The sequence below is a fragment of the Condylura cristata genome, unplaced genomic scaffold (genome assembly GCF_000260355.1).
Source record: "Condylura cristata isolate star-nosed mole 26May11 unplaced genomic scaffold, ConCri1.0 scaffold00006, whole genome shotgun sequence".
NCBI classification, from domain to species: domain Eukaryota; kingdom Metazoa; phylum Chordata; class Mammalia; order Eulipotyphla; family Talpidae; genus Condylura; species Condylura cristata.
In genome coordinates this window covers 42,866,316-42,885,265 of record NW_004567107.1, presented here as the reverse complement: position 1 = coordinate 42,885,265, position 18,950 = coordinate 42,866,316, and the positions used below count along the sequence as shown (strand labels likewise).

At 37.3% G+C, this 18,950-nt stretch overlaps 1 protein-coding gene across 1 annotated transcript; it reads left to right on the top strand.

Moving 5' to 3' along the window:
- Positions 1–251: 251 nt before the first annotated feature.
- On the top strand, positions 252–15,659 carry AK3 (adenylate kinase 3). Its single transcript, XM_004677639.2, has 5 exons — positions 252–508; positions 8,634–8,753; positions 9,644–9,816; positions 11,058–11,176; positions 15,127–15,659. Exons 1-5 carry the CDS (start codon positions 358–360, stop codon positions 15,245–15,247), a joined length of 684 nt encoding a protein of 227 aa, XP_004677696.1. The 5' UTR covers positions 252–357; the 3' UTR covers positions 15,248–15,659.
- Positions 15,660–18,950: the final 3,291 nt, after the last annotated feature.

The window sequence follows — 18,950 nt, the reverse complement described above, 5'->3', positions numbered from 1 at the left end:
GAGAAGTAAAAGGGGGTGTAAGTAGGGGTAGGCGAGGAGGGTTGGGGGGTCCCCTTGGCCGCAACGGGTATCGAGGGAGGGCACAGGGTGCAGGGGGAGGAACACCTAGCCCCCGCTCGGCCCGGCCCAGCGCAGGGGAGTGGGCCCCTGCGGCAGCGGAGGGGCGGGCGTTGCGGCAGGCTGCGGCGCGGGCGGGGCGGCCCCAGTGGCGGTCGCCTCACTTCCGGAAGCGCCCGGTTACTGTGGCCACCGCCTACTCTGGGCTTTGCCAGCCTGCGGGCGGGGGCTGCAGAGCGGGGTGAGCTCGCTGTAGGCCGAAGTCCCGCTGTTCTCGCGGCTGGCGCCCCTCCCGCAGCCATGGGGGCGTCCGCTCGGCTGTTGCGCGCAGTGATCATGGGCGCCCCGGGTTCGGGCAAGGGGACCGTATCGTCGCGCATCACCAAACACTTCGAGCTGAAGCACCTCTCCAGCGGGGATTTGCTCCGAGACAACATGCTTCGGGGCACAGGTGGGAACTGGGACCGGAGGGGTGGCTGTGCGCTGACAAGATGGAGATTTGCAGCCCAAGGGGCTAGGACGGAGGATGCGGGTCTCAGGGATGCGGGTCCTGAGATATGGGCATATCTCTGTCTCGCCGCTCAGATTCTGCTGAGCTACTCTGCTCCCGGAAACCTATGGTTTCTCTGGATCTTCGGGGCGAGTTGCGGAGGGAACGACTAGGAACTAAAGGCATGTTTAGACTTTCAAAGATGAAAAGAAATCACTTGTCCTAAGAGTCCATCGAGCTGTGGTTTATTCTTCACATGCCCTTTCACCTGGAAATCTGGTGTTTGACCTGCTAGGGTTTGCTTTTTTTTTTTTCTTAACAGTTTTTTAGTGTTAAACTGTTGGATTTTGTGATTTGACCTTTCTCCCAGTCTTTGAAGGCCCAGTATGCACTCACAAAATTGACTTAGATCTTTTGATACCTCCAGAGATTTCTTAAACATGAAAGCTATTGTGCTTGGCTGTGTAAAGGATTGTTTTGTTTCTCATGCCAAGTAAATTCTTATAACTCAGCACAAAATCCAGTCAACAAACTGTACGCTTTAGGTGCTGAATTACATTTTAAGAAAGATTTTTTAAAACTCAACAACAGGGTGATTTTTAAACTCTCTCATTATATGTGTGTGTGTGTGTGTGTGTGTATATATATATATATATACATATATATGTCTGTATATATGTATATATATATATTTAAGTGTTAATCTTTGTTTACTGAAGCAGAGCCCATTTTGAAGTTGCTTTTTAAACTATAGAAGTAATGCTTACACAAGGTAAAACAGGATTGGAAGCAGGACCGAATTACATAAAATGAAAAGTAAAGCCCCTCTCATTTCTTACCTCAGTCCGATTCTTCAGAGGGAAAGAGTGTCATGTTATTTCTTTCAGAAATGTGTATTTATGTATATGCACTATGTAGCATGTAATCATAGTATATGTATTCTGAACTGTCTGTTTTCACTTTACACCTGGAGTATCTTTACATATGAAAATACAGGAATCCAGTTGATTCTCTCAGTGTTTGTTTAGATATCTATTTGTTGAATCTTCTATGACTTATTTAACCAACCCCCTTTTATGGGGGTGTAGAATATGTTGAAGTGGGCTTTTTTTGTTTGTTTCAAATACTAACAAATTAAAAAAAAAAAGGAACACCATAGTGACTTTAATTTGTCTCTTGGAGTTCTTTGATTCAGCAACTTATCTGGAAAATTATTTTTACTTTTCTCCGCTAATATTTATCTTTTAAAAATCATAATGTATTTGTATTTTGTTAAACTTCTTGAAAAGGTTCAATTGTTTCATTTGCTGGTTAAACATTCTTGATGTAATGTATTGAAGTAATTAGGTAACAATAAAAAGTCTCTAGTTCTGTACTTCCTTGGGGCGAGCTTGTCCATAATGGAAAGAGTAGTTTTTATGGGAACTTTAAGTTCCTGAAAATCAACTGAGCTGTTAAGCATAATTTTGAGATATATTAACTTGTGAAAACATAATTAAACATTTAAAAAAATTTAACCCAAATAAGTAAACTTTTTATTTTATTTTTTTAAAGATTTACTTATTTATACATACAGATACACAAGGTAAAACAGTATTGGAAGCAGGACCGAATTGCATAAAATGAAAAGTAAAGCCCCTCTCATTTCTTACCTCAGTCTGATTCTTCAGAGGGGAAGAGTGTCATGGTATTTATGTATATACACCCAGAAGTGGGGGGTGGGTACGGTGTGAGAGAATTCGCCAGAGAGAGTGGGAAGCAGAATAGGCAAATTGACTGAAATAAACTGCTGAGGAGAGCAGTGGGCAAGTCATGAGAAATCTGCCACACTATGCCATGTGGGTCACCACCCTGGCCAGGATCTGACTGCTGATCACTTCATAGTGCTGTGCTTTAACCCATTGTGCCACTAGGGAGGGCCCTAAGTACACTTTTTAAAAGTTAAGAGACAATTGAGTCTATCCTTAATATCTCATGCTATCTGCTGCCTTTTTTCTCTGACTCCAAAACATGAAAAGGAGGCTAGAGGACACAGAGAGGATTATAGGGAAGATGTTTGGTTTGGAGTCTGCTCATTCTTGGGTTTTATAGGCAGTTTTTAAAAAAACTAACAACAAAAACTAGATAATGGAATTTAGGGAGGTGTCATGAGATTGTTATTCCAGCTGTTCTGTGTTTCAGTAGTAAGACTATATTCTCAATAAATATTGTGAATGGATTGGATATTTCCCACTGGATTAGAGCCACAAGGGAGGTATAGTATTCTATTTTAAAAGATTGCTGTGTTGTTGATACCAAAGGTAAGAATAAAGGAAAGAAAATTTATCTTGAGAATATAAAAAAGAAAATGAAAATCCTCTGCAATTCCACCACCCCAGAGACAACTATAATAGAGCTTGTGATGCTTTTTTTCCCTTTTTTTCCCCTCTGTTGCCTTTGTATGTGTCTGCAAACTTGTTGTATTCTAAATTTGCTTAGAGACCTTTTCTCTCACTTATTGTGAGCATGTTCACACACCATTAAGCAATATTTCATGAAGATTGAACAATTTTTAATTTATGATTTCCCATTGTTGGATATTTATGTTGTTAGTTCATTCTTTGCTGTAATAAATACTCTTATTGCTGTTTTTGTACATGAACATTTGGCAGTATCTCTGCTTATTTTCCTCAAATAAATCCCTAGTGTGGAGTTTCTATAAATATGATACATTTACAGAAGTGGTGTGCCAACCTACTTTCCAGCTATCATTCAGTGAGGGTGCTGTGTTACATAACCTGAATTATATTTTATAGTTAAAGTTTAAAATCATCACAGCAGATATGATTAAGACGCTGGACATAACTGGTTGATAGTAGCAAACTCGGAGTTTCCATAGACAACAGTTGCACTATGGAGTCAGGAAATGTGAATGTGACCCCTAGTTGAACCCTCTAATTTAAGGATAAGGAATCTTGAGTTTGGGAGTGGTTAAAGAACCTGCTCGAATAACAAGCTGACATTACTAAGAGACTGGGTGAAGGCCTGGGACTCCCATGCCAGTTCAGTTACTCTAATATTGTGGTATTTCCTATATTGGGATTCATAAGATAATTTTAGGTAAAAAGAATTTCTCATCAGTTTTTCCAATGTGTATTTCAAATGCCACCAGTACACCAAACCTTTAATTTCATGAACATTATTACTTAGTCATTTAAAAAGCTGAATCACTTTAAAATAAGACATATAGTAAGTAATAGTTTAGCTATGACAGATATTATAAGATTGCAGTGTGATTGCCCAACATGAGAAACTGCATTATAGCTTAGACCTTCTCAAAGACGTGCCTCTGGACTAGATGGCTAACCCGTTTGAATTTGATTTGTTCTCACTTTGCAATAGATCTCTGCAATGTGTTGTCAGCTCCCAAGACTTTGTATGTCTAACACAACTTTTATCATGTTCACCTGAGAGTATAGGTGTGCCTTTAAACATTCCTCCAGTTTAGATTCTGTCCTGAAACAGATTGAATGGGAAGTTGACTATTATAGACTTGGAGTGGGAAGGAACTCTCTTGGTGCTTCAGTGAGGTGAGAATTAGGGCAATGGTCGAGGGGAAGACTAATAGTTGAGTTTTTTATTTTCAATATAATTATTGAAATAGCCCATGCATGAAGGTATTATAATTTCTATGTAGAGTTAGAAGAATAAAATTGTACACTCATTTACCCATCACTAAGCAAAAAAAAAAATAGTACTTTGGGGCTCGCTGTGTGTTCGCCACTAGTCACAACTCTTTTCTGCCTTCTAGACATAACCATTATATTGACTCAAGTCTTTATTATTTGAGAAAGGTTCTCTTTAAAATTCCTTGATCAGGTATAAAGCTACCATTTAACTTACTCCGTGTCATTCTCCTACTTTTGTTTTGTTTCAACATGTTTTAAAAGTAAAGGTTTATGTTGTTTATTATATAACATGCTAGTGTTGCCAGGAACTAGGTTAACTCTCTGCAGCCCTTTCTCTTAGCATAGGTATACAAAAGAGAACTTTTTTTTTAAGCTTCATTTATTTATGCATACAGGGCTACAGGCCAGAGGTGTGGTGGGTGAAAGGATTCACCAGAGTCAGAGAAGCAGAACAGACCTACTGACAAGTACACTGCTGAGGGGAGCAGTGGGCTGGTCAGGAGAGGTCTGGAGATGTCTGCCTAGCAGTGTGGATCAGCTCCCTTGCTGTATCGAACTCTTGTTGCAGTGGCTTTGAAGAGCTTCATAATGTGGTGCTTTAACCCATTGTGCCACCGGGGAGAGACCAGAGAACTATTTTTTATAGGTTGGTCAGACCCCTTTTTGTACTTCATAGCTGCTCTAATAAGTTTTAGCTTGTTAGGAGGTGATTGGTTTGAGCAAATTAATTTTTTATACACAAGTGTGTTTGATCAGTGTCAGGTTATTTGCAGTTTATTAAACTAATAAATAGTTGACGATACCTTGTTTTAAGTAAAAACCAGCTAACCTGATCATAAGAATGAGTGAACTGGAAGTTTACAGCTTCACATGGCAAGCAATCTATTAATAAACAACAGCAGTCTTGATGCATCTCCAAGTCATACTTGTCAAACATAGTCAGTTGTTAACGAACCAAGCCAATGTCTAAGCAGATGAGGGTGCTGGTCTAGTGCAGGCAGAGGGATTTTTAAGCTCAAGCCTCTAATGTTCATGTGAGCACTCTGTGGGAGCCTACTATGTTCAAGCTCTGTGGACTGCTCCCAGCAGTAAGAGGAGCAGATTACTTTGCAGCCAGTGCCCGGATTGAATTCAGCATCTCAACAAATGGATTTATCTATACATAGGTATGTGCTCAGCTTCGCAACTCAGTTGACAATTTTGTACTTTTTTTTTTGGAATTATTTGACCAGGGTCAGTGTGTCTAGATGTTCAAATAAGGTTCTCAGAAATCCACCTAGGGCATTCCTCTGGGACGCCACTTTATTATTGTGTCTAGAAGTCCATTAGGGTGGTATGTAGTTTACTTCCCCAAAGTGGGTTTGTGCTTTGACATTGGTGAGTGTACTTTATATTTGAGATAAGTTACTTCGTTCAGGAACCTCCCAGGTGGCCAAGGGAGTGTCAGTGCTGTCATCACTGCAGCCTGAGTTTGATCCTCCGGCTAGGGAGCTAACCCACATATGGAGCAGCAGGCCTCTCTTGTCTCCCCACTGCTCCCCTTAGCAGTCTATTTCAGTAAATCCACCTGTTCTGCACCCACTCTGTCTTTGGCGAATCTTTTTTTTTTTTTTTAAGATTTTTGCAAACAAAACTGGGGTACAAGCCAGGCTCAGGGGCGGTGAGAGGCTTCACCAGAGACAGAGTTGGGAGCAGAACAGGCAGATCGAGGAAGCACACTGCTGAGGGGAGCAGCGGGCGGGTCAGGAGAGGTCTGCCACGCCATGTGGTCACCTCCGGGGCAGGCGGGAATTGAACTCATGCGGAAGTGGCTTTAGCTTCTCAGTGCAGTGCTTTAACCGCTGCGCCACCAGGGAGGGCCTGGCGAATCTTTTTACCCCCTGTACCTGTGGCCTACACCCTAGTTCTTCAATGCAAAAAAAAAGATCATGGCATTCATAGCTTGTTGAATAGTGTAGTTATTTGAAAAATAAAATGATATCATCAGTGATGTTATAAAATGACCAGACTTTAAAAAAGGGTAAAGGCTGAAAAATGGCTATTTAATATAGTCAACATTTCAGATTAACGTCTTCGTGTTTTGGACTTTTTTTTTACTAGTATCCTTAAAGTTAAAAGCTGGTTTTAAGCTTTCCTATTTTCTTCTAACCTTCCTTTCTTATGTTTATTTGTAACTTTAGAAAAATAACCTTTCCTCAATAATTTACTTTAAGCTGTTTTTTAAATGTGTTTTAGAGGTTTGGAAGCTCCCAATAGCTTAATTTTCAAATCAAATGTGTAAAAGTATTTTTATTAATTTATTTAGATGTAACATTAATTTATAGGTAAGTAAGGGAATGAAAATTTACCAAATGTGCAAAGAATGTGCTATGCAAGTATCTTTTATATAATTTGGGGAGAAGGGTAAAAAATTTTAAATGTACTAATAAGCAAACTGTTTAGACTTTGATGAAGGGGTTGTTTTTTCTTTTAAATAAATTCCATTAGAAGCATTATAGGCCTCAGATTTTACTATTATGAATAAACATTTATTGATTTAGATAGTTGATAATGATAAAAGAAAAAATTATTAACTATGCATGTAACTATGTTCACATACAAAACAAATCAGGATGTTTTATGTTATCAGTTTTAACAGTAGTTGAGTAGTGATGGAATTATTAGTGCTTTTTTCCCTTGTGTTTTACTTACTTGGCTTCTTTCTTTAAAAACTGTTGAGCTATATTTCATATACCATAAAATTTCATTGAGACATATATCATATACCATAAAATTAACTCTCTTGAAGTTTATGATTCAGTGTTCTTTAATTTCAGAGTTGTACAGCCATTCCCTTCCCACAACCAGTTTTAGAATATTTTTTTTTCTTTAAAAAGGAATTGTATTCGTTTTTCAGTCACTTTCCCTTTTCCCCCTACACTCCCGGCATAGGCAACTACTAATATTCATTTTCATGGTATAGATCTGCCTTTTCTATATATTACAAATAAATGGAATGATACAATACAAAAATGGTCTTTTGTATCTGGATTATTTTATCCGGTATAGTTTTTTCAAATTCATTTTCTAAAATGTAATAATATTTTTCTTTTTATGGCTGAGTAACCAAATTTTGTTCAAATATGCCATGTTTATTTATTGATTCATCACTTAATGGACATCTGTGTTTCCAGTTTTTGGTTTTTATGAATAATGTTGTTGTGAACATTCACATATAGGTTTTCATGTGGACTGTGTTTTTTATTTCTCTTAGGTTTATATTAATGTTGGAATTGTTCAATCACATGATAACTATTTAACCTGAAAAACTGACATACTGTTTTCCAAACTATTTATAATCCCATTAGTAATACATGAGGCTTTTAATCTCAAACATTCTTGCCAATACTTGTTTTATAATCACCCTAGTGAATTTGAAGTGGTGTATCATTGTAGTTTCAGTTGTGGTTCTCTAATGTCTAATGATGTTGAACATCTTTTCATGTTTGTATCAGCCATTTTTATATTCAGATGCTTTGACCATTTTAAAAAATGGACTGTTTTTGTTGTTGAATTAAAAGAATTCTTTAGATGTTCTACATAGGAATTCTTTATCAGATGTATGACATAAGATTTTCCTCTCAATCAGTGGATTATCTGTTCACTTTTGTAATGGTGTTCTTTAAATGAAGGCTATTAATTTTAATGAAGTCCAATTTAACTTTTTTTCTTTGTTGCTCATGCTTTTTGGATTCATATGTAAGAAACCATTGCTTAATACAGAGTTTTGAGTATTTATATCTGTTTTCTTAAGGGGTTTTGTAGGCTAGGTCTTAACATTTAGGTTTTGACACATAGTAATTTTTATATACAGTGCTAGGTATTGGTCCAATTTTTTTTTTTTATATTTAAAGAGCAGGTTTATTAGAAAAGGGACAAAAAAGTAAAAGACATTTGCACACAAGTGGGCAGGAAGACCAGCCCAACTTTGTTTTTATCTCAATATTCCATTCTCTCAGCATCATTTGTTGAGAGAATTAATCTTTCTCCTAATGGTGTGTCTTGGCATGCTTGTTGAAAGTGAACTGACTGTAAATATGAGGGATTATTTCTGAACTCTCAAATTCCTCTATGCAAAAATAAATAAAATTTAAAAATCATAATTTCTATCATACTTAGATGATTACTGTTAACACTTGTCTATAACTTCCCATTTTTTCTCCATACACATTTAGGTTTACTTTTACATATGAGATTATGCCTATTTATTTTGTAAATAAATTATTTTATTGTGTAACAGTAACAGTTTTTATCATAAAAGTTGATGATGCATATTTTCATTTGAATGTGCTATCCAGAGATCCTTTTTAAAAAGGCATCCAGTTCCTAAGACCTGGAATGGGATAAAATGCACTTACAGATTCCCTCCTCTGCTGTAGAAATTGGTGTGTTGGCCAAGACTTTCATTGACCAAGGGAAGCTCATCCCAGATGATGTCATGACTCGGTTGGCTCTTCATGAGCTGAAAAATCTCACCCAACATAGTTGGCTATTGGATGGTAAGTGGAATGTTATGAGCATGCTAAGTGCAGGCAGGAGAATGAGCACTTCATGGGTTAATTGTGGGCAGAAATCTGAGTTGTTCCACTAACCATCTTGATGAGTTGGGTCAGTCTTCTCTGGGATGTTTCTTTATTTGAATGGAAGAGACTGTTACCCTGCGTTTATTCCAGGCTCCCTTCAGCTGTGCCTTATTCTTCTCCCCCCTCCTTTAAAAATAATTTATTAGTGGGAAGATCATCAGGAAAGGAAGAAGACTGGAGAGTGAGTTACAGTGGGCTGTTATCTTCCCCCAGTGAGAGATGTGGCACAGTCTTGAGCTAAAGATCTAAGTTGATCTTTAGTTTCTCAAGAGTTCTTTATTGGTAGGTCTTGGCTCAGGTGTTTATGGAGTTGACAAATCCCAAGATTTTCATAGTGAGTCAGAAGATGGAAGGCTAAAAACCAATAGGCTTCAGACCCAGGAAGAGCTAGTTTCAGTATGAGTCTGACAGAAGGAAAAGCTGGTGTTGTAGCTCCCTGGCAGTCCAGATAGAGGAGTTCCTCCTTACTTAAGAGAACAGAGCAGCTTGGCTTTGTTCTGTTCAGAGCTTCAGTGGTTCACATAAGGGTTGTTTCCCAAACTCTAGGGAGAACAATGTGCATTACTCAGTATACTTAGTGTCAGTCTTTTCTAAAAACACTCTCAAAGACCCACCCAAAATGACCTTTAACCAAATACCTGGGCAACACTGGCCCAGTGAGGTCCACACATACAACTGACTCTCAAAGTTGCCCTATATTTGTGATCAGCTATTTAATATTATTCGTCTTGTTCAAATGGCTCAGTGTTAATTATCTTCCTTCTCCCTTTGCTCCCCTTCTTTCCTTTCATTTTTAATTTGTAAAGGTTTTCCAAGGACACTTCCACAGGCAGAAGTTCTGGACAGAACTTATCAGATAGACACAGTGATTAATCTGAATGTGCCTTTTGAGGTCATTAAGCAGCGCCTCACTGCTCGCTGGATTCATCCAGCAAGTGGGCGAGTTTACAACATGGAATTCAACCCTCCCAAAACTCTGGTGAGTAGTTGCTATGGAATGACATGGCCTTTTAAAGAGCAGATTGTCCATAGTTCTCTTGCTTTCATATACTTTTTTTTTTTTTACATTGGAAATCCTGCACCTGACCAGAACTCTTGAGGGCATATTCCCAGGGTACTTAGTGAAGTCCACTGAGCTTGGTAATAAGTGCACCCCCAGGAACAATGGGGGTTTGTTATTCCTTCAGAAGTACTAACTGATGTCCTACTCCCTGTCAGGTTATGTCTAGGGGTTGGGGCAGAGGATTAGTGACACTAAGGCATATTTGGGACTTGTAGTTGAGATTCCTGTTGATAGCTGATTCTTTGTATGTAAATATTGGATTATAAAGTCAGTATGCATCTTTGCTTGAAAAACAAAAAATATGACTTTCCCGACAACCCAATATAATAAATTATTTATTAGATGTTTGAAAAACCTCGTACTCTTAGTAGGTGACTTACACAGTGGAAATACTTTCTGAGTCTGTTACCGACCTAGGAACTTTGTAGAGTTCTGATCCCTTGTAAAAAAAAAATTAGCAAGGAGGTAAAACAGATTACATTCAGACAAGGCTTTTAACTTATTTTCAGGTGCAAGGGAGGCATCACTGGAAGAGAGTTTCCAGGCTGACTCTCCAAAGGTAGTTAGGAAAGTGTTTCTAAGAGGTGGACTGGGGAGGAAGAGTACAGGAATACGGACATAGTTCATAGTTTTTGGGGCTAGATTACATGGGGCATGTGCAGATGGGTTGCTTGCTTCTTCATACATGCTTGTCTCATTACCATCTTGAGTCTCCACCGATGGATGTGTACTAATGAGACCTTGATCCTTTTTCTTTCATCATCTATGTATACGTGACCCTCAGCAATTCCCACTTTCCAGGAAATTGTGAAATAATCATTTATCAATACCTTTTGTTAAGTATGCACCTTTGGTCAGTTTGGTGGGGCAGGTTTAAATACGATGTTAGGCAGTGACTGTCAGCTACCAATTTAGTCCAGCTGTTTAAACGAGACATTAGACAGCTCCTTCAGTTAGCTTGAAATTTAATTTACCTACACTATGTCAGCTTGGCTCTATATTGCAATGATGTGAATTTGGATTTGGTTCCATTTACTTAAAAGCACACTTTTGTGCTTGGTGCTTGCATAGAGATGTCTGCTTAGGGAGCATTTAACTGTGTATGCAAATAACCTTCAGAAATAAATTGATCCTACCCTCTTCTAATTTCTGTTTAGGGCATTGATGATTTGACTGGAGAACCTCTCATTCAACGTGAGGATGACAGACCAGAAACAGTTATCAAGAGACTGAAGACCTATGAAGCCCAAACAAAGCCGGTTCTGGAATACTACCAGTGAGTCTGTCGCTTTTTAGAATTTGTTACATGGTGAAGCACTAGTTCAGGTTTTGCTGAACCAAAACCTGTGCAAAACCAAAATACTAAAATGCCGGAAGATCCAATTCAGATTGATTTAAACAACGAAGGAAATTTATTAGTGTTACAGAAGTTTAGAAGGTGGGTTGGGCTCAGCCACAACATAGTCTGAACAGTCTTACCACTTCTCTCAGCTTTGCTTTCCTTCATGCATTGGCTTTGTCCTCAGGCTTCTTGTTTAGTTACAACACTTGTCAGGAACAGTTTGGGCACACTCTTTCACGCGGCATAGAGGGATCACTTTTCTTCCAGTGGACAAATACCCTGAGCACCACACAAATGAAACCAATTTGAACAGTTACTATGACTAGGGAATGACATTTTTTACCCCATTCCTGAATAAGTCACTGGAATGAGAGGATTTACACACATTGGTCTGTACCTGGAGCTTGGGTGTGTATCGATTTCATTCAAACTCTACTGACTGGCTGGAGGGAGGGCTGGAGTAATGTGTGGTAGGCAAACCTAATAATGCCTACTACCTATGACAACAAAGCATACTATATCACAGAAGAATCTCCAATGGCATTTAGTCCTGATAATTATTATTTGTAAAAACAGTATTTATATGAATAAATTATTTGTAAAATAACTAAGTCTTTAAAAACTTATATTCCAAAATAATATTGTTTTTCAGGGAATTCATATTCCACAACAAATACTGAACTAGTATTTGACTCAGGCAATGAATTCCATTCACTTACTCAGCCTTTTCTTCTCCTGCAGGGAACTGATTATATCCCATTTCCTTTTATTCAGTCATGTTCTGAATAGTGCTTTAATGTCAAGACCATACAATGTGGTGGTTAGACTAGACTCTGGAGCAAGACTTATTAAATTTATTTAATTATTTATACAAGACCTGGGGTATAGGCCAGAAGTGTGAGAGGGTGGGGGAAGGGTGAGAGGATTCACCTAAGATAGAGTGGGGGACATAATAGGTGGATTGACTGAAATACACTTCTGAGAGGCAGATGAAACAGAAGAGATCTATTGTGCTATATGGGTCAGCTCCCTGACTGGGGATTGAACTCATGCTGCAGTGGCTGCTGATAGATACTTAGTGCTGAGACTTAACCCCTTGGCCACCAGGAAGGCCCAAAACTGACTAAATTTATATCCCAACTCACCATTTATTAATAGTCTTAACCTCTTCTTAACTTCTGTTTTTCCCTCTGTAAAATGGGGGTGAGACTAAAGGGTTAAAAGATAATTCTTAGAACAGTGTCTGACACATAGTAAGCACAGTGTAATTATTAGCTGCTATTGTTACTGTGGTACTAGGGTAAATATGAAGGAAGATCTGAAGCAGTAATCTTCAAATGGTTTTAATAGTTAATTCTGGAGGATTTTTTTTTTTATTTTTTATTTTTTTATTTTTTTTTATTTTTTTTATTTTTTTATAATTCTGGAGGATTTTTTAAAAAATAATACTAATACTACCTACAAGGGAGGTGGTTATTTACTTTCTACAGTAGGTGTTACTTTGATTTGTATGAGCTTGGCTCTGTAGATTATCACCTGTGAAATCCCAGGCAAGGTATTTGACCTTTGTGCCACCAGAACAATGTTAAATACTATCTACCTTATTGGGGATGTTAAGGGAATTAAGGGAAGGGTTCATGTAAAGACTTAATTTAGCCCTGGGCACTTTTAAATCATTCACTGTTAGCTATTATATTATTTACTCTTGTTGACACTGTGCCCTGGGTCCAGCCAACCTAGTCCTGGCCCAAGGGGGTTAAGTCTGTGAAGGCCCACAAAAGCCTGGTTCCATCCCAGGCCAGGGAACTAACCACATGACATAGCAGACCTTTCCTGCCTCACCCACTGTTCCCCTTAGCATTGTATTTCAGGAGATCTGTCTGTTCTGCACCCCACTCTGTCTCTGGTGAATCCTCGCACACTCCTGCAACTCCTGCACCTCTGGTCTGCACCCTAATTCTACACATACACACAATAGACCCAGTCCTTGCCAGGGCCCCAAGAAACTCTCTTTCTATATATGGGTAATGCAGAGAGCTAGGTAGACAATATTTATCTTACAATATGTGTAGATCAGTCAGGAAACCTAGTTTAAGCAAAAAGGAAATTTATTGATCATGTAAAGGTGCAAAGGTAGATCATTTGATCCAGTTGTTCAAATGGTGTCATCAGGCATGGCTTTACTCTCGCCTCCACTTTCCTGTGTTGGTTTCAGTTTCAGATGGGCTGTCCTTGTGTGATCCACTCAACATTCTTATCAGTTAACCCAGCGAATGTTTTGTATTTGGCACCAAAAAGCTCTGATCATGTCCATCCATGGGATGTGGGAACCGCTCTCGAATTGCATTTGGTGAAGAGTGTTTCCCAGAAGTTTATTAGTCATTTAAAAACAACCTGAAGGAAAAACACACTGTTGCCTGGGTGATAGCATTGTAAAGCTATTAACAGAGCTAAACAAATGCAGTGGAAATACAGTAGCTATGGGGATTAGTTTTGTAAAATGTGGGAGGTTGGAAAAGGCTTTAGAATAGCAATTAGAGGCAGCAGCACAGTCTTTCTTCTGACTTTTCTTTTCCAACCTCTTGCCATCAATTGAAGACTTTCCTTCTAATTTCCCACCCTTAGAACTAGAACTGGACTTACCCAAAGTCTGAAAGTGGTATTTCAACAACCACTTTAGTGGTAGGTAGTATTATTTTTAAAAAAATCAGTTGTTTTAAAACTCTTCTCTCTTATAGGGACATTGATAAGAATAATCGTATTTACAAACATGGTGCCCTTAAGAGAACCAATAATTGAAACTAATTCCATTTTACTACATATAATTTAAAGTGACAAATGTTCATCCAAGGTGTAGCTATAGGATCGAATAGGTGCCTCTGTATTAACTTAGTGACAACACTTCATTTTAAAGGGGTTCTTCAAGAGACTTACCAAAGCTCGTGCTTTATCAAAGCATTGAGATGCCTGTGTTTTTAGAAGGACTTCTAATACTTAAAGGATACTGTATTTACTAAGAAAACAGTGAGAATTATTTAAGTTAAATTGTGGCAAATTTTGAGGTGTGGAAAAAAAAAAAAGAGTGCTATTGTCCCCAGTGAAGTCTCTGCAAACTTTGTGAAGTGTTGCAGGAGGATTGATCTGGTTTTTAGAAGCAACTCAGTTCTTGAGTTGCTCATATGAAACCTTAAGCCAGACTATGTGAGTGGGTTGGCAGACGGTAAGAGGAATACCAGAATCTCTGGAAGAAATCTGTGTTTTGAAAAGAAACCCCAGCATCCTGATTCTCCTTACCATACTGCCCCCAAGAAACTGAAGAAAACAGACTTTGACTCCTGATTTGGTGACAAGCCAGACAAATCTGCTTAGGAAAAAAATGAAGAAACAAATAGGGAACAATAAAAACCACCTTTTTATTCCCCTTACTTCTGAAATTCAGGGTAGCATAAAGAGGAAAATAAATTTAGGCAAAAAGAAGGAAGTATAATAAAGTGGTAGAATGCTTTTTTGCCAAGTGGGTAAGCTGACAAAGCCAATGGTGTGTCCTGGTGGCTGGTAGGCTCAGCTTTATGATATGGGCAAAGTTACATCTCTGATATAGTTAAATCTGAACTTTGGAAGTCATTAACAAACTATTATATGTAAAGCACTTAGTAGAGAGTATGTGTTGAATAAATGATAGGTGTTATTTTTTAGGTGACCATTTCTATAAGCTCGAGGTTCCACTGCAACTGAAATCTGGGTTTTTCAGTGAAGTCAGGTGATTCTTCATTATATAAACCTGTAACTACTGAGATTCTTAAGTCTATATTAATCATCCTTTAAAAATGACTGAAAAAAACTCATTAGAAGGCTAATATTTTTGTTTGTTTTGTCATCTTTAGGAAAAAAGGGGTGTTGGAAACATTCTCCGGAACAGAAACCAACAAGATCTGGCCCCACGTATATGCCTTCCTACAAACAAAAGTTCCACAGATAAACCAGAAAGCATCAGTTACTCCATGAGAAAAAGTGTGTAAAATTACTGAGAAGCTCCTTAAGATTCTGGCATGTATGAATTCTATGAAAATTATATTAGCTTTATTTCAATTTATTTTATTCTGGAAATTAAGGCTGGCCAAATGAATCAATCAGAGCCTGAGATTTATCTTTTAAAATTGTCTAGTGTGTTTTATACAGTTCTCTATGGGCATACAGTTAAAAAACATCAGAGATGTCTAAACTTTGGAAAAAACTTTTGGGGTGTAATTGAAGAGCAATTAGTAATATTCTAACTTTTGTTCAGCAAAAATAAGTGGTTGATAGGCTTCCTTACTTTTCTAGAACAATAAAGAAAAAATTCCAGGTCTTTTGTGGAAAGTATTCCATGAAGGCTTTTGTATGGACTGATGCCAATAAAGGTATTTTTAGCACTGTGGTTCATAATTTTGAGATAGTCTATAATCCAAAAAAGAGACAACTTGAGGTACAGATCAATGTAAATTCATTGCTTCCTTTACATTAAGAAACATATAAGTGGGCCTTCCCTGGTGGCGCAACAGGCAAGCACAGCACTATGAAGCTGGCTTTAGCGCGAGTTCAATCCCCAGACAGGAAGGTGACTCACATGGTGTGGCAGACCTCTCCTGACCCGCCCGCTTCTCCCCTCAGCAGTGTACTTCGTGGACCTGCTTGTTCTGCTCCCCTCTCTGTCTCTGGTGAATCCTCTCGCTACCCCTGTACCTCTGCCTGTACCCTAGGTCTATATGCCTATATAAACAAATCTTAAAAAAACAAACATACAAGCTAGTCATATCTTGTACTTGTTGCTAAATGTACTTTTAACTTTGCTCAGAATTTTCAGTTTGTTCTAACAACCTATCACTTAGCATAAAGTATTACATGACTTGTTAGAAATTGTCATTTTAAATTCTTACAAAAGAAAATGAATCTTCAAAGGAAAATGTACTTTAAAATTCTTAAAAAAAATTCATTTTTCCATTTTTACTCAGGTTAAGAAATGTGTGCTTTGGGATTTACTTGCCATTTTTTTCTTTTTGACCAAGATGTGATCTACCTTGAATAAAAAAATGTGTAAGAAAAAAAGAATTAAAGAAAATCCACAGCACTACAGAGTAAGCATACTTTGCCATTAGACAATAGAAATACCTGGGGAAGATTCCATTGACGTAATAGCGTTTACAATAGTAAACAGCAGTTAAAAGAACATGACAGGTCAAATAGGACCAGACTGAGTTTGTTTTGAAGTTTTTTATTCCTGATCAAAAAAGTTGACTCTTGCTTACCATTCACTACCATTCTAAGAGAGAACATTGCTGCTGAGTGTAATCAGAGCAGCCATTTTAAAATTAAAATGACTTTGTTCTTTAGTGGGGCAACAGGTTGCATGCTTCTGTGCTGAGACCTGGTAGAAAAAGTGGGACGATGTGAGAGCTGGATAAAACCCATTGTATTGTCAATGGCATACATTTACTCTTACTTGGTGCTAAATCAAGCAAATTCTTGTATAGGCTATATAAAATACAAATGCCAGTAATTCTTATGTATTAGGGGGGAGGAGCCTTATGTTTTGATTTTTAAAAATTCGATGTTGACCTTTTTCAACTGTGGACCATATTTTTAAGAGAATTAAAGCATTTCATTCTTATACAAAACTTTTTATGATGCCTTATTTGAATGTTAATAGTATGTGCTTTCTAAAAATATGAATTGTCACTATATTTAGTGTATTAAAATAAAATTAAATTTCAGAACTGTGGATATTAGTGTTTTTGGTATTTCACAGGGATCACTCCACCCCACATTCTGTCCAGTAGCCCTTATGTCTCACTGGCTTCTGAACTAGTGACTGCTTTGTATCTTAAAACAGCACATAAGCTGTTTTCATTTTATGCTTTTACCACTTGCTGTAGTATGGTAGCCCTGCTGGCTTGCTTGACATTCTAAAGGGGTTTGTAAATTAAGTACATAACTATGAAAATTAAGACTCTTCTTCCCTGTGACTATTCCTTTCCCACATCCAAAACGCTTAACCCATTTTATAGGTACATTCTTTACCATTATTACATTTTTACTAAAGCAAACAAAAGTAGAACTTGTTTTGTGCTTAATGAGGTAAGAATATCATTGCTGAAGGCCCTTGCTTTAAAAAAATGCTTCAATGATTTTTGTGCCACCAGGGAATATGCCTGGAACTGTCATGGCTAGAAGCTACTATACCATAAAGGCTAATGAGAACAGCATCTCAATCCATTGCCCTATTTTCTAGAGTATGATAGCTATTTTGGAACACCTTTCATAAGCAGAATGTGTGCTGTGGGAAATGTAAATTGGTAGTTAGTCCATCTAGAAATCTCAGTCATATTTGAAATAGGTTAAATACCAACTCAAAAGTCTAAACCCAGCCCACAGCCTACTTTCCTCAGCTATTAACAATCAATTAAAAAAAAAAAGAAAAAATCAATTATAGCAAAATAAAATATTGTGGACACGAGTTTGTGACAGAACTTACCTGTGTTAGGAACAGTCATGGCAATTACAGACCTCAGATTATATATTAAGTTGCTATAATATTTGCAACCAACAGCAAGAATCAATTTGTATTTTATAACATGTTTAGTAAGTTGTGACTTCTCAATGACACAAAGTATTCCAAGATACTGGTAAACTGCAGAAACAGCTTTTTCCTGTTTGCAATTCAAGATTTTGATTTTGGAAATTAGAGTATAAAAATGTTAAAATAATATTAAGTAGTCTACTTGTACTTAAAAGATTCTAAAAGTCAATACTTTGTACAGTTCACACTTCTGCCTTTCTTAGCTCGCTAATGAATGTGTGCGTATATATACACACACACACATATATAAGTAAAGTTAAAATTATCATAACAAATTACATTGTAGAAGGATTTTACCATAGTATCAACTAATCTGGTGATGTGTCATATTTTACCAAAGGACACTAAATAAGTGTTTGAAGAGTAAATATGAGTCATCACATTATTTAGAGAAACCATTTGAAAGATAAGGAAAATTTTATCTTTTTCATACTTAGAAGGGATCAAACTTGAAGTCTAATTCTTCAAAGCTTTGAGAATGATTTTGATTTTACTACTGATGGTAACCAATTTATTACCAAGTTTTATTCTTTGTATCCTCTCCTCTACATTAGCTTACATAGTAAGCAAGCAAATATTAGATGAATCAGCTTCTCAGAAAACCTGTGAAATACATGTGTAATACAGATGGGAAATGGATGCAAAAGATGCAGATGATATAGTGGAAAAACTGAAAATCCTAACCTCAATCCAGACAAATACATTTCTGTTTCACATCAAATACAAGGCTGACTTTGAAACAGTACATTGATATTTTTCTTTTTCTCTGAAAATATCCCAAGGTTAACTTCAGGTTTGCTTTGCCTAACACACAATACATTTCTTTACCCTATAAGGCTAGTATGAAAGGCTAGTATGAAAAGAAACCCCTTTTTCCTAAAAATTTTAAGATGGGTTGATTAGACAAAATTTCAGAATACCCTAATGATATAACTGGATAAGAATGTTATCTATTTATCTTAAAGAATCATTTTAAATCAGTTTTATCTCCACTCTCACAGAGAAGTAATAAATTAACAGGAATTAAATGGAAGGATAGCTATTTTACATCAAAGATGTTTTGTTTCAACTCTCCATTTTGTATAATTTGTT